The sequence below is a fragment of the Peromyscus californicus genome, unplaced genomic scaffold (genome assembly GCF_007827085.1).
Source record: "Peromyscus californicus insignis strain IS unplaced genomic scaffold, ASM782708v3 Scaffold_6__1_contigs__length_162567912, whole genome shotgun sequence".
NCBI lineage: Eukaryota > Metazoa > Chordata > Mammalia > Rodentia > Cricetidae > Peromyscus > Peromyscus californicus.
The window spans coordinates 129811743-129827288 of record NW_026294584.1 but is presented as its reverse complement, the minus strand read 5'-3'; the positions used below and the strand labels follow the sequence as shown (position 1 = coordinate 129827288).

Sequence of the window (15546 nt, the reverse complement as noted above, 5' to 3'; positions counted from 1 at the left end):
GACCCCGTGGCAAGAGCTTCGTCTTTGGTTTCCCTGCCTCTCCTCACAGGTCATTTGACCCCACTGGGTCCCTGCTCAAAACCCTTCAGGGATGGACTAGAACGAGAGAGACCTGGACATGTGGCCGGGCCTGAAGCCACATGCTTCTGTGAGTTCAATCAGGTTGCTCTCTTCTGAGCTTCACTTGTAAAATGGAGATGATGTTACTACTTATCTTTCTCATCTTTGTGTGTGTGTGTGTGTGTGTGTGTGTGTGTGTGTGTGTGTGTGTGTGTGTGTGTATACATACATGTAATGGTATTTGATCCACCCATGACCTTGGGCTATAAGGTCTGAAGGAGGTGGTGCTTCTTACTGTTGTACATGACCTCTTAGAGGAGAAAGGGGTTACATGGTCCCTTTAAATTATTTTTCCTTTAAATTATGTATTTATTTTTAAGCCTGGCATGATCGGACTCCGGATGACCTGGGATTTGAACCTGGTTCCTCTGGAACATCAGTCAGTGTTCTTAACCGCTGAGCCACCTCCTGCCTCCTTCAGGCCGTATAGCCCAAGGTCATGGGTGGAGCAAATACCACTACACATACTCATGCATGCAGAAGTGCCACAGCATACACATGGGGGTCAGAGGACAACCTCCAGTGTAGGTTTGAGACAGGTCTCTGGGTGTCCTCTGGTGTATACCACAGGCTAGCCAACCCTCAAGCTGTTCTCCTGCTTCTGCCCCCCCTCACCATAGGAGTTTGGGGGTTCGGGGGTTATAGACTTGGGCCACATATGACTTTATATGGTTCTGGCGATCTAAGCTCAGGTTTTCATGTTTGCACGTGTAAGCACTTTTCTAACTGGACCCTCTCCCCAGTCCCTTAGTTGGGGTTGTTGTTTTAAATTTTTATTTTATGTGTATGAGTGATCACCTGCATGTATGTACGTATGCCATGGGCATGCCTGGTGCCCTCGAGAGCTCAGAGGGAGGCATCAGATACGAGGTCCCCTGGAGCTGGAGTTCCATCCAGATGGTTGTGAGCCACTGTGTGAGTGCTGGGAACTTAATCACTGAGCTGCAGTTCCAAACCCATTGGTTAGTACGTTGTCATTTGCTGTGCTTGGGATGGAACCCAGGACTTTGAGCATGCTAGACAATTTCCCTAGCACTGAGCCACACCACCCAGCCCTAATACTTTGTTGCCATTTTCCTTTGAGAGCAGGATCTTTCAGAATATCTCAGTCCAACCTAAAACTCACTATGTAACTAAAGCTTGCTGAGAACTCACCATGCTCCTGCCGGAGCCCCACAAGTAGCTTGGACGGCAGGTGGCCATGCTCATCTTTGAGAGACAGTGCAAGCTAGAAAAGAAAGCACAGCTTCAAAGAGTCTGGGAGCTCAACCATGTCCCAAAGACTCCCTGCCGTCTTGAGCAAGTGTCTCTCATGGTGTAAAGAACTCTATGGTATCTTCTACCAGATCCCATTTTCTCCAGAAAAGGCATGTAAATTAAAGAGCCCTTTGTGAGACCATCCCCAAAGGGGCATGGACTTTCTTCTCTAATCCTAAAATTGAATGAAAATATGAGGGAATGTTTGTACAATGTGTTCACATTTATGGAGCACTTTATCTATTATCAGACTTGAGTGGGGCTTTTAATGTGAAGAAATCACGGCCAGTTTCTAACAATCACAATCTCCTGGTGGTAGAGTGGGCATGTTTTAAAAATTTTTGTTTCTCTGAATCTTTAAAATCTCCTACAGTTTAAAGTTAGAGATGATAAAGTGCACAATTTTGAACATGGTAGCCCATGCCTTTATCCCAGCTCTTGGGAGACAGAGGCAGGTAGAGGGCTATGAGTTCGAAGCCAGCCTGGTCTACATAGCAAATTCCAGGCCAGTTGCATAGTGAGACCCTGTCTAAAAGAAAAAAGAAAAAAATTCGTGCACAATAAATGCATGACTTAAAAATCATTCGTAGAAAAAACAAAGGGGTGGTGATGTGAGCTTGGGAGAGATGGCTCAGAGGTTAAGTACTCTGGCTGCTCTTCCAGAGGTCCTGATTTCAATTTCCAGCAACCACATGGTGGTTCACTACCATCTATAATGAGATTTGGCGCCCTCTTCTGGCGTGCAGGCATTCATGCAGGCAGAACACTGTATACATAATAAATAAATAAATCTTAAAAAAAATCGTTCGTGGCTTGAGTGCTACAAAGGCTTTGCAAGGCTCTGTAGCAGGTTAGCAGTCCCAGGCTGGGCTTGCAACGCGCTCCTCCGCCCGCTAGGGGGCGCGACGGAGTCCCGGCTTCCCTGCTGGCCGCCAGCCGCCCGCTCTGAAGCGCGTGTGCGTGGAGGGGCGGGGCCCAGGCGGAAGCGCGGTCCTCGGGACCCCGAGTTGGGAACACGGGGTGGGCGCTGCACTCCCTACCCTGCCGGCGTGCTCGCCCGCCGGCCCATGGCGGTGCAGGCGCTGCAGAGCTCGGGCGTGGGCCTGCGCAGGATTCTGGCTCACTTCCCCGAGGACCTGAGCCTGGCCTTCGCCTACGGCTCGGCGGTGTACCGCCAGGCGGGACCCAGTGCACACCAGGAGGTGAGTCCCCAGGCCCGCGCCTTCCCGACCAGCCTCAGCCTGGCACCTGCTCGCCGGTTCCTGTGTGCCTTCAGTCCCCGCAGAGCCCCGGACACGCCAAGCGCCAACTAGTAAAATGTTCATCCTACCCAAGTGACCTCGGTGTGAGCTGAACTAGTGGGTTTCTCAGGTCGGGGGCTGGCTGGAACTCACTACGTAGACCAGGCTGGCCTCGAACTCACAGTGCTGGGATTAAAGGCTCGTGCACGCCCAGGAAAATGTGTATGTTAACGTTTCCGTTTGCTTACTTGCTGGTTATGTGGCAGGCGCACATGCATAACCAGCGTACACTTGAAGGTCAGAGGACATCTTAAGGGAGTTGGTTCTCTCCTTGCACCACGTGGGTCCTGTGGGGGATTGAGCTCAGTTTGTCTGGTTTGGCTTCAAGTGCCACTATCTACTCTCTGGCCTGAGCTGATAAGTGAAGGATAAGTAGTCTGTTTACTTAAATCTAAATCGGGAGCTGTTAGGAAGATGTGGTGGGGGAAAGTAGCAGATCCTATTGAAGGGTTTTCAGCCTTTGGAGTTTTCCAGAGGTTTGTTTTTTTTTTTAGAAATACAAAGACTGGTTTTGTCTGCGGGTTGATTTCGCTGGCCTAGGATGAGGCTTGGACTTGAACAGTGTGTAAAACATCTCAGGTGACTCTCATTCGCAGCCAAGTTTGAAAATCACATCTAAAGATAAGGAGAGAATACAAAATGATTCCTGGGCTTCAAGAAAGCTGTTAGACTGGGCGAGGGCTGGGGCAGGAGACAGTGCATGTATTCAGCTCAACACATTTAACAAGAGTCTGGTTAGGATTGAGCCTTACTGCTCTCCAGAGTTGACTGAGAAGAGCAGTACACATCCTAATGTGGTCTGCAGAATTAAGTGTACAGATTACAGTAGGGCATCCTGGGTTTAGCGCCTAGCCACATCTGTCGTCTGCTTAAAATTCACCTCCTGGTGTTGCTTGAATTTCTTCTGTCTCCTACCTGTTTTCTGTAACTTGGCTGCGTATGCATTATCGTAATTACTACTTTTTGACAGTTGTCCATCAGCCGGGCGTTGTGGTGTACACTTGTAATCCCAGCCTTAGCGAAGCAGAGACAGGTGGATCCCAGGGGCTTCCTGGCTTCCAGCCTAGACTACTTGGTGAACTCCAGGCCAGTGAGAAACCCTGTCTCAGAAAAACAAATGGATGGCACTTGAGAGCAACAACCAGCATCCTCTGGCCTGTAAACACATGGACTCCGGCATCTGTACACACACACACACACACACACACACACACACACACACACACACACACACACACATACACAAAACAGTGCCCTATCCACGTTACCTCCAATTCTTAAATAATATTACCAATGGTTTGAGGTTGCCCTGGGAAATATGCATAGCATTCCTTAGCCTCCTGATAGCCATCCTGTACTCAATGAGGGTTGGTTGTTTGTTTGGTGTTTTTGTTTTTTGGGGTTTGGTTTTTTTTTTTTTTTTTTTTTTTTTTTTTTTTTTTGAGCTGACCTAGGATTCTCTCCTAGAAAGGGTCCTTCTTTCTCCTTAATTTCCATTCTCTACGTTCATGCTAAGAAGTCCGATGTATTCTCTCACTCAGTGCCTTAGCTAATAACACCATTTTGTTTCTTGAGTGGAACCTTTCAGTTTCTCTCTAGCAGATTTTCCTCATCTGTGATCTCCTCCCTCCATTCAGCTACTCTGGAAAATTCTTTAGTATGGAAAATCACCCTGGTCTCATTTAGTACCACAAGAGTATGTTTTGTTACACCAGCATCAAACTGCAGGTCCTGGAGCATGCCTGGCCCCCAGCCTACGGGGAGCAGTTTCCTCTAACCTGACTACCCTTTGCCATGCTTCCTGGGTTACTTTTCCATCCTGTGTTTCTTTCTTACATCCTTGAGAATGCATAAGTGTCATGTCCAAGAAAAATCTTCCTTATTCTCTTGTTCCAATCGGTTCTGAGTGAAGTTGATATATGTTCCTTCATAGAGTCAATTTAGGCATAATTTGTCTATCTTAAGTGGTAGACTCTTGAGATCTTTGCCCTGAAACTTATCAGAACTTGGGGGTTTTTGTTTGTTTGCTTTTTTTCTTAATGATTTTTTTAAAGATTTATTTATGTGTTTGAGTATTTTACCAGTGTGAATGTATGTGGACCACATGCATGCCTTGTGCCCACAGAAGTCAGAAGGCATCAGTCCTCTTGAGCTCGAGCCACAGATGGTTGTGAGCCACCATGTGGATGCTGGGAATGAAATTCAGGTCCTCTGGAAGAGCAGCCAGTGCTCTTAACCACTGAGCCAGCTCTCCTTGCCACACTTGGGCTCTACACCTTTGGGCAGAGCGCTTTCCCTGGCCCTTCATTTCCTTTCTATACAGTTGGGATAACATACTTGCCTTGTGGGATCATGTTGGAAGTAAACTGACTCATTGTATGTCAGCAATCACACGAGTGCTGGCCCTGCGGCACACAGCGAGCGACAGTGCAATGTCATCGTTTGTATGGATAAAGCCAAGGTAGCGCTGCTCTGTGGGACTTGCTCAGGTTCCCAATGACAGCCCTGGGCCTTCTGACCATGGCATGTAATACTGTAGCACTTTAGAATTTTGTTATTTCTCTAGTGTTTTCTTCAGGTGTTAGTGCTGAACACTTCCTTGTTCCTCCACTTTCCAGAACCCCATGCTAGACTTAGTGTTCACAGTAGATGACCCTGTCGCCTGGCACACCAAAAACCTGAAGAAGAATTGGGGCCACTACTCCTTCCTCAAACTCTTGGGGCCCAGGATCATCTCCTCTGTGCAGAATAACTATGGTGCCGGAGTCTACTTCAACCCACTGATCATGTGTGATGGGAAGGTGAGTGCCTTCAGCCCTTGGCCGTAACTGGGGAGCTGTAATTTGGCAGCAAAACCCTGGTGAAATATGTGTGTCCACCTTCTCAGGAAACAGTCACAGCTCGTCCTGCTTTCTTAAAAACCCAGGCACAGACAGAACTAGAGTCTCAATCTCTCAGGCTGTGACTGGGGTGTAAGAAAATGGCTGCCAGAGACTGGACTTTATCTTTTGACCTTTGACCAAGTAGTTTTCAGGTTTTAATCTGTTGGCCACACTGCTAAGTGGGTCCTGGATAGGGATTCACATTTTGAGGACTGCTGTCTGGGCCGTATGGAGAAGCAGTGGGGCCGCTGAGGAGCAGGATAGAGAGTGATGTCCTCTCGAAGGAGGAGCAGGTACTTCCAGGAAGTGAAGAGGCCGTCTGCTGCCTGGGAGCAGTTCTCGGTGTTAGCGGGTGGGTAGAATTTGAGTTGCATGTCAGAGGGCAGGTAAGATGTTTGGATCCCGCCCCCAGTAGATCGTCTTATGTCAGGAACCCTACGTAAACATAACACTTCGGGCACTGGTGATCCAGCTTCGTGACAGCACTTTCCCAGGTCCTGGGTTTGATCCCCAGCATGGGGCGGTCTAACCTTCACAGGGTGAGTCTCCTAGGGATCGGGTTGAAATGCAGCTCCACATTCAGTTAGTCTAGGATGGAACCTGAGATTCTGCATATTTGACAAGCCCCAGAAAATGATACTATGATTGGTCAAAGGACCGGCTGTGAAGGGCAGGAGGTTGATGTAATGACAGGAGAGGCTTTGAAAACCCGTCTGAACTTGGCAGAGAAATGGTTATGTGGCTGTGCAGTGATGTCTTCATAGTCTTCAGGCTGTGCCTTTTCTTTTTTCCTTATCATTTTGTTGTTTTTGTTTAGTTTTTTTGAGATAGGGTTTCTCTGTGTACCTCTGGCTGTCCTGGAACTCATACTATAGACCAGGCTGGACTTGAACTCAGAGACCCGCCTGCCTCTGTCTCCCAAGTGCTGGGATTAAAGGTGTGCACCACCATGCCCAGATATGAATGGGCTTTCTGGTCTTTTGAGCACCTTCCTGCTCTATGCAGACAAGGAAACCTCAGTTCAGAGAGGGCAAGTGACGTTATAAGGTCCTGCAGCTACCTAGTGACAGGCCCCTGAACTTCCAGGCCCCGCAGTGTCCCTGGGGCCTCCTAGCTGTCACTTGTCTGAAGGAGCACAGCCTTCTGCCTCCCCTTTTGTTATGCACGGCACACGGCTTGGTTCTTCCTTCATAATTAGTACTCTGCCAAGCCTGTCTTTGATTAATAATTTCCAAACAATATTATACAGCTCCAGTAACCAAATGTTTGCGCATGCTTGTGTGCCACAAGGGCTGTACTTTTTTATTGTAGTTTTTTAGCTACTTTTTAAATATTTGCAGCCTGAGAAGGCTGCTTAGATACTTGTTGACACAATGAAAGAGTAAGTAAGCTAGGAAATCCACATTGGAGCTTTATACACATTACTGTGGAAACGGCCTCCTCTGTAATTCCATGTGCTTGGCACTGAGAGGAGGGTTTTCATCTTTGGGTGTTCATTTGCAATTTGTCACCATTTGAAAGAGTCAACAGCACTGAAAGTCACTTTGGGGAAAAGGCCATTGAAAATTTTAGTTGAAGAATTTCTAGTATTTTGTAATGCAAAGAATGTGGGAAGCCCAGGCTGCAATTCTAGGATGTAAGTGTTAAGCCCTTATAGTTTTCTGTTACTTGAGACACTTTGCTATCCAGCTGGTCCCAAACTACTCCTGGGTTGAAGCAATCCAGCATTCCACTAGGCTCTGGGACTCTGGGATAGCAGGCATGTGGGCATGCATTGCTGTGCCCAGCTGCAGGACCTAGGAGGCATGCATTGCTGTGCCCAGCTGCAGGACCATGCTCTTAATCTGCTGGTGCAGTGCCACTCTGACTTGCCATTTACTGTGGCTGGACCTCAAATTTCTTTTTAAGATTTACAGTGTGTGTGTGTGTGTGTGTTTCAGTCAGAAGACAACTGGCGGGATTCAGTTCTCTCTTTCATCTCACGGGTTCTAGGGTCAAACTCAAGTCATCAGGATTGGCCGCAAGCAGCTTTACCTACTGAGCCCTTTCACTGGCCCCTGGCACTCAGTTTCTTATTTCTCAAATGAGGAACATTACCTAAATCATCGTTTCTGAAATTGGAAGGATCTAGCATTGAGGACTGATACTAGATGGTGTCTAAGAGCCGTTCTGCCTTTAACAATCATATACGTTAAAATACTGGTCACCTCACTTCCTGTACCTTGGGAGCCAGGTCAGTCTTGACACTAAATCTCTGGGCAGTTTTGATAGAGATAATGGGTTTTCTTCTTCAGTTTGATTTGGGTTTTTTGTTTGTTTGTTTGGGGGTTGTTTGTTTGTGAGACAGGGTTTCTCTGTGTAGCCCTGGCTGTCCTGGAACTCGTTCTGTAGACCAGGCTGGCCTCTAACTCAGAGATCTGCTTGCTTCTGTCTCCCAAGTGCTGGGATTAAAGGTGGGCGCCACCACTGCCCAGCAAGATGTGGGGTTTTGAAGGGTAGGTATTTTTAGTTGCTTAGCAGATGAGCCTCCTGTTCCTGAACAAGCCCTTAGCCCCTCCCTCCCTTCTGTCTGTGGCAGCAGCAGCCTGGTGGTTTGATGTTTGTCATGCTCATGTCTTCTCTTGCAGCTTATCAAATACGGGGTCATTACCACTGGTACCCTAATTGACGACCTCCTGAACTGGAATAGTCTGTACATCGCTGGACGCCTCCAAAAGCCGGTGAGTCTGTGCCCTCCATGCCACCACAGCTAGCACAGCCACTTGTCCCTGAACTTGACCTCGATTTGATCTTTGTAAGCTCATAGATAGGAAATTCCAGGAAATGGAAATGTTGGTGGTCCTCTTACCCTCTACGAAGTTCATTACCCCACAGTATAAAGAGATTCCTCTATGGTGTTGTGCTATAAAAGGAGATTTTGTGCATAACATGTAGACATGCATCTGTGTGCATGTAGTATGTGTGTAAGACATATAGTGGGCTTTGTCCTGGCTCCTGGCAGAGAGCTCCTAAAACCCTTGGAATTCCTGAATGGAACAGAGGGGCTAGGGCTGTCACCACTGAGCCACACTCCCAGGCCCTGAGACTGGATGAGCATGTGCTTAGCTTCAGGACAGGGCTGATTAGCAGAGGAACAAACCATGCAATGGGTAGGCTCCAGGCTGCCCAGAAGGCTCCCCAGCTCCAGGAAGTGAGGGGTACTGGAAATTTAGTTACTCAGAAAAGGCTGTGAGTTAATCAGTCATACTCAGATATCAGAACTGCCTTAAACAGGAAGCTGGAGAAATGGCTCAGTGGTTAAGAGCAGTGCTGTTCCCGAAGACTCTCAAGTTCAGTTCCCAGCACTCACATGGTTACTCACAGCCATCTGTAACTTCAGTTTCAGGGAATCCAAAGTCATCTTCTGACCCCAAACACCAGGCACATACATATATATGCAGCCAAAGCACTCATGCACATAAAATACATACATCTTCAAAAACAAAATCCCAAACAGCAAGATCCAGAGTCATGTTGGTGAACACAGTGAGGCGCTGGAGGTAGTGTCTTTCTTTTTTTCTTTATTTATTTATGTATTTGGGGAGATAGGGAGAGAGAGAGAGAGAGAGAGAGAGAGAGAGAGAGAGAGAGAGAGAGAGAGAGAAAGAGAGAGAAAGAGAGAGAGAGAATGAGAGAGAACACTGTGTTGATGGATGTGAACTCTAAAGAGTCTCCCATCTTATAATCTGTACTTTAAATGTGGTAGTGCAGCTCATTCACATGGCCAGGATTGTGTATTTGGAGCAATATGACACATGTGTATGCATATTACACATGCTTGTGCTCAGGTAAACACCTACGGGGGTGCCTTACCTATGTGTGCTGTAGTCTCTACTTCAGATAGAGCATGTGGATGTCCTGGGATTGGAACCCAGGGCCTGCTGCAGACTGGTTGAAGCACCCTACAGCTGAGCAGCATCCCTAACCCAGGAGAAACATTTGTAAATGTCCATGAGCAGCAGGCATACTGAAATTGTTCCACAAGTATTCATAAGAAATAATTTTATGTTTCGTGAATGTCTCAGGGTTTTCATTGCTGTGAAGAGACACCCTGACTGTGGCAACTCTTATAAAGAAAACATTTAAGTGAGGTGGTTCACGTACAGTTTCAGAGGTTTAGTCCTTTATCGTGGTGGAGAGCATGGTGGCGTGCAGGCAAATGTGGTTCTGGAGCTGAGAGTCCTACACCTTTCAGGCCACAGGAAGTCAGCTGACAGTCACACTGAATGAAGCTTGAGAAAAAGACCTCAAAGCCCGCCCCCACCATGACATACTTCCTCCAACAAGGCCACACCTCCTAATGGTGCCACTCCCTTTGGGGGCCATTTTCTTTCAAACCACCACAGTGGACAAATCACTTCAAGGCCCTATAACTAGTAAAACCCGACATTAAGCAAATGACTGCAGTTGGAAGTTTGTAAATACACATTTTCTGTCCCAAGTTTTCTTCCTGGTTTTTGTTTTTTCCTTGTGTTCCCCAGAGTAACTGGTACTACAGGTGTGCACCAGTGGATCCAATCCTAAGAGTGTGAGCAGCCGCTGCTCCGCCACTGGGGGAACATCCTCAGACCTGTGAGGTTGTTGGGATTTTATTTTGGTGGGATTTATTGGAGGGGGCGTTTATTTTTGTTTTTGCAAAATCTGTAGCTTGATGGGGAGTAGTGACTAAAATAAGAAGCCTTAGGTCCTCCTCTTTTTCTGCCACTGTTAGCTGTTCATGTGAACTTGCACAGTTGGGTTCTGTCTCTAAATCTCAGTTAACCCATCTGTAGAATGGGTGTGGCAGTCCTGCTGTGCCTGGAAACTGGAAGAAGGGTGTGCTCGAAAGAACACAACTTTTTAGAACCCAACACAACTAATCTTTGGTGTCTGCTTCTCATCTAACTGCATGCCCCACACCGATGGCTGGGTCTCCCTCCCCTCAGGACATTCTGTCTGTGGGTGGACATTCCGAAGTGTTTGATTTAGTAGACACTTAGAAAATGCTGGTTCCTTCCCAGTGTTCTTGGCTGTCTGTTATTTTCAAGTAAAAAGAGCTTGAATCAAAATATAATAGTCTCTGTGCTGTACTTTTGCCTGGAATACTTTAAAACTTTTTTTCAAAATTTATTTTTTATTTTATATAAATTGTGTCTGTGCACCATGTGCATGCAGTGCCTATAGAGGCCAGGAGAGGGCATCTGATCCCCTGGACCTGAGTTATAGACAGTTGTGAGCTGCCATATGGGTGCTGGGAATCAAACCTAGGCCCTCAACTGCTGAGCCTTCTCTTCAGCCCTTTAAAGAAAGTTTTTTAAACTAGCCTTTAGAAAACAAAAATGCTAGCTGGGCAGTGGTGCATGCCGTTAATCCCAGTACTTGGGAGTCAGAGGCAGGCAGATCTCTGAGTTCAAGGCTAGCCTGGTCTACAGAATTGAGTTCCAGGACAACCAGGGCTACATAGAGAAACCCTGTTTCTAAAAAAAAAGAAAAAAAAAAAAGAAAGAAAGAAAAACCAAAATGCTGTGGAATCACAGAATGAACACATTCTAAATGCCCTTGGTGGTGTTTGTTTGTTATGCTGGGGATTGGACCTAGATCTTCCTGTGAGCTAAGCATGTGGCCACAGCTGTCTATAACTGTAGTTGCAAAGGTCTGATATATTTTTCGGGCCTCTTCGGGCACTGCACACATGTGGTTTGTGTACTCAAATGGACACAAAACTTACTTATACATATTAAAATTAAATCTTTTGAATAAATCATTGAAGACAGTGAGCAACACTAACACCCCCCCCCACCCCCCACCCCACACACTCTGCCAGCCTCTCCCCATTGGGAGCCGCAGATAAACTTTTGACCTGTAGGTGGCAGCAAATACTTGTGACGATTGAGCAAAACTGATATAGGTTGATGGCATCTTCTACAAGAAAATGAGCAAATGTCTCAAAGAATTCTGAAATGTGTGAACTCCTCATCTTTTATGTTTTAAAAGGCACCGCATCAAATTATATTGTCAAAAGCTTCCAAAGTGTCTGTGTCTTGCAAACTGAAAAGGGATTTCTCACCCACTAGCAAGCTAAGTGTTCAAAAGGAATATAAAGGATTTGAAAAGATGGACATTTCTAGAAAGGGTTGACTGTAAATTATACTTCTATTACACTTTCACTGGGTAAGGTGGTGCATGCTTTTACCCCTGCTCTCAGGAGGCAGGGGCAGGTGGATATCTAAGTTCCAGGACAGCCAGAGGTGCATAAGTGAGACCCTATCTCAAAAATAGAAAAAAAAAATTAATTAAAAAATTTATTTCCTACTTTCCTGTCAGCTTGCCTCATGGTTGAAAAGATACCTATTTTTATCACCTGGATGGCTCTAAGTCCTGAGTCACTCACTGTCTGTGTATGTGTTAATGTAGGTGGGTGGGTGTGCTTGCCCATGCATAGTGCAGGGCATGGAACCCAAGGCCAGCAATGAGCTATAGCCAAGCCCTACAACAGATATGTTTCCAGTAAAGAATCATGGAATTTGAAGTATTTAATGGAGCTAGGCGTGGTGGTACAAGCTTTTAATCCCAGCTCTCAGGAGGCAGAGATAGTTGACTCTGATTCCAGGCCATCCTGGTCTACCTAGCATTCAGGCCAGCCAGAGTTACACAGTGAGACATTGTCTCAAAAAATAAAAAGTAGCTGAAAATAACAACTTCATTGAGAAAGAATTGATATCACATATGGTTCATCTGTATAAAGCATAAAATGGAGTGGTTTTTTAGTATGTTCACACTTAGGTGATTTTCTCCATGTTGCAGCTTCATCGATTTACATTCTGAATCCCAGTGGTGTAAGGGAGGCCTGAACTAAGAATTGGGAGACCTGGTTTCCCAGTTCCGGCTCTGCCCTACTGTGATCTGGCCTTTGGGCATCTCACCTTTGAAATGCAAAGATTGAGCCGTTCATTTAGTGACTCGGAGGCAGCCAAGTTTCTCCTCCGTGCATGCTGAAGGAATGAAATATAAGACCCCCATATCAGTTGTCCTCAGGGCCCCCAGTCCAGCAGGTGGAGCAAGCAGCCACCTGCCCTGGGGTTTAGATGGGGAGGTTCTGGTGGAGACCGAGTGTCACAGGACTGCAAGGGTCTGGGTTCTTTGAGACTACAAGTTCACTCTGCACTTTGAGTAGTCTCTGCCTGTCACTGTGTTATACTGGAGTCCCTCATGTGACTCTTTTTCCGGGCTTGAAAGATACTCACAAATCTCCTTTTGAAAGACCCTTCGAGCCTCTCCCCCTCCTTCCAGCAGTTCAGATTGCTAATGCCGTCTGCAGTCCAGGTCGGAGCATTCCCAGTAGGTACAAACAGCTATTCACAAATCTGAGGGCTTGCTTCTTTTCCCAGGCCTCTCTGGCAGGGCCCCAAGCTTTCACTGGCTTTTCACTCTGAACAAATAGCAGAGCCACGGAAGGAGACGAGGTCCTGGTTCACCTTTCGTCGGAGAACCAGAGCCACACATTTTCCCCTGGAGTAAGGGTGCTTTTATTTTCACTCTCTTAACCTTAAATAGCAAGCAGACTGCTCTCTGACAACGCAAGGAGAGGGGCCTTCTTAGAGAACAAGTGGTATTTTGTTAACCAGGAAAAGACGCCCAAGGTTATTCATTTCTCTGCATCTTTTAGTTATTCACATCCCAAAATAGCTTCTGATTCCACTGGGTTTCTGTAAAAGCCACAGAAATGTACACAAAGAGGTTGTGGCACTGTTAAGAAGGACCTGGTAGATGAGGCTGAGAATGGGAATGTGGATGTCGAGAGGCATCATGGGACAAATCAGGAGTCGGTCCTCTGGAGGCAGCAGAACCACTCTGTCGCTCAGTTTCCCCATTAGTGAGATGAAGGTTGCCTTCCTGGATCCGTGATTTCAGATGGAATGCAAGGCTTGAGAGAGCTGTCAAGTAAGAGGCCAGTGAGATGGCTCCGTGGGTAACGGACAAGTTTGATTCCTGGAATCTATGTGGTGGAAGGAGAGAACCGACTCCCGCAAGCTGTCCTCCGACATCCACACATGCGCTGTGCACGTGCGCGCACATACACACACACACACACACACACACACACACTCTCTCTCTCTCTCTCTCTCTCTCTGTCTCGCTCTCTCTCTAAATTAAAATGTTTAAAGGAAAGTTAGGGAATGAGCATAGCAGTTACTTTAGACCTTTAAAGTGGGGCAGGGAGCTTAGCTGAGGGTGCCGTGCGTGTGGAAGAGCTTGGGTTTGAGCTATCCTTAGCACTGGAAAAAAACGTTGTTGTTGTTGTTGTTTGTTTTAACCATCTGTCAAGATGAGAAGTACCTCCCCGACTGACTCCGTGAGGCGAACTCCAAACACTAGAACTTGGTTGTCGAGCACAGGCTTCGCTCTAGCATTTGCTGTTACTTCATCACTCGGCCTTTGGCTGTCCTAGACCGTTTACTCAATGAATGTAGTGATACTAAGCTCACTGGGTACTGAAAGACTTAACTACGGACCCATCATGTTCTCATCATGAGGGTGGAAGAGGAGGTGTTGAATCAAGTGCCTTTGCCTTGCCTGCTGTATATGAGGCTTGAGTGTTAAAAATATTCCCTCCGGGCGGTGGTGGTGCTCGCCTGTAATCCCAGCACTTGGGAGGCAGAACCAGGCGGATCTCTGTGAGTTCGAGGCCAGCCTGGGCTACCACGTGAGTCCCAGGAAAGGCGCAAAGCTACACAGAGAAACCCTGTCTTGAAAAACCAAAAAAAAAAAAAAAAAAAAAAAAAATATTCCCACCTCAGGTAACACACACCTGTGATTTCACCGCATACAAGCAGGGTGGAGTATTACCATAAGGTCAAGGTTAGCCTGGGCTACATAACAAAACTATCCAGATTCAAAGAGCCAAGCATAGTGGTTCACCCCTTTAATCCAACACTCAGAAGGCAGAGGCAGGAGGCTCTGAGTTTGAGGCTAGCCTGGTCTACATAGCAAGTTCCAGGCCAGCCAAGGTTACATGGTGAGAGCCTGTCTTTAAAAAAGAAAAAAGGGGGCTGGAGAGATGGCTCAGAGGTTAAGAGCACCGACTGCTCTTCCAGAGGTCCTGAGTTCAATTCCCAGCACCCACATGGTGGCTGACAACCATCTGTAATGAGATCTGGCTCCCTCTTCCGTATACATAATAAATAAATAAATCTTTTAAAAAAAAAAAAGAAAAGAAAGAAAAAAGGAAGGAAAGAAGGAAGGAAGGAAGGAAGGAAGGAAGGAAGGAAGGAAGGAAGGAAGGAAGGAAGGAAGGGGGACTGTTGGGCTTATTTCCAGGGCTCTCCTAGGCCTGTCTAGTTAGAACATGATGATAAACTGCCGTTAATGCTAGCCCAAAAAAGAAAGAATGAAAAAAACGAACCCTTAAAAAGATAAAACCAGAGAAAGTTGTTCGGTGCATAAGAGACCCAAAGAGGCTCCATCAGTCTGGGGCTGTTTGCAGTGTCTACTTCCGTTATCCCAGCAAACTTGTGGGATTGGTTGGTGAGGCCATTTTATTGCTAAGGATTTTGGGAAGCCACAGAGCTGGGATTTGGAAGGTCCTGTTAACCATAGCACAGACTTTAAACCTAGAGTCTCAGAGCAGGCCGGCTGCTGTGCAGTCACACAGGGAAGTCAGGGAGCAGCTCCTGCTGCATTGAAAGGAGAAAGCCCTTGTGTTGAGCAAGGTGATTATAGTACAGTGGGTACCGTGGCTTGTATTATGCTCAACCTTTGTGACAACTCTGGATAGATTTGGATCTGGACTTGAGTCCTGAGAGGGTAATTGGCCCTAGGCTCACACAGTTGATAAAGACCTCAGCTTAACTCCAGACAGCTTCAAAACCCAGGGTGTGTCTTGTCAAGATTTCCTTTTATTGTTTTTATTTATGTGACTGTCAGCCTGTGGGGGCCAGAAGAGGGTGTCAGATCCCCTGGAGCTAGAG

The 15546-nt window shown here is 46.7% G+C and overlaps 1 protein-coding gene across 6 annotated transcripts in view; it reads left to right on the top strand.

Annotated features, from left to right (window-relative positions):
- The first annotated feature begins 2341 nt into the window (after positions 1 to 2341).
- Tamm41 (TAM41 mitochondrial translocator assembly and maintenance homolog) overlaps positions 2342 to 15546 on the top strand; it is a 37161-nt gene continuing 23956 nt past the window's right edge. For 4 of the 6 annotated variants that reach the window (XR_008214389.1, XM_052720450.1, XM_052720449.1 and 1 more), the window contains exons 1-3: positions 2342 to 2579; positions 5297 to 5479; positions 8188 to 8280. Coding sequence is in view for 4 of the 6 variants with exons in the window: in XM_052720450.1 (XP_052576410.1) it covers positions 2445 to 2579; positions 5297 to 5479; positions 8188 to 8280 (411 nt within the window). In the remaining 2 variants the exon portion in view is untranslated. Of the gene's footprint in view, positions 2580 to 2626; positions 2841 to 5296; positions 5480 to 7552; positions 7794 to 8187; positions 8281 to 15546 lie in introns of those variants that run through there. The other 2 variants (XM_052720451.1, XM_052720454.1) reach the window with 2 other exon arrangements.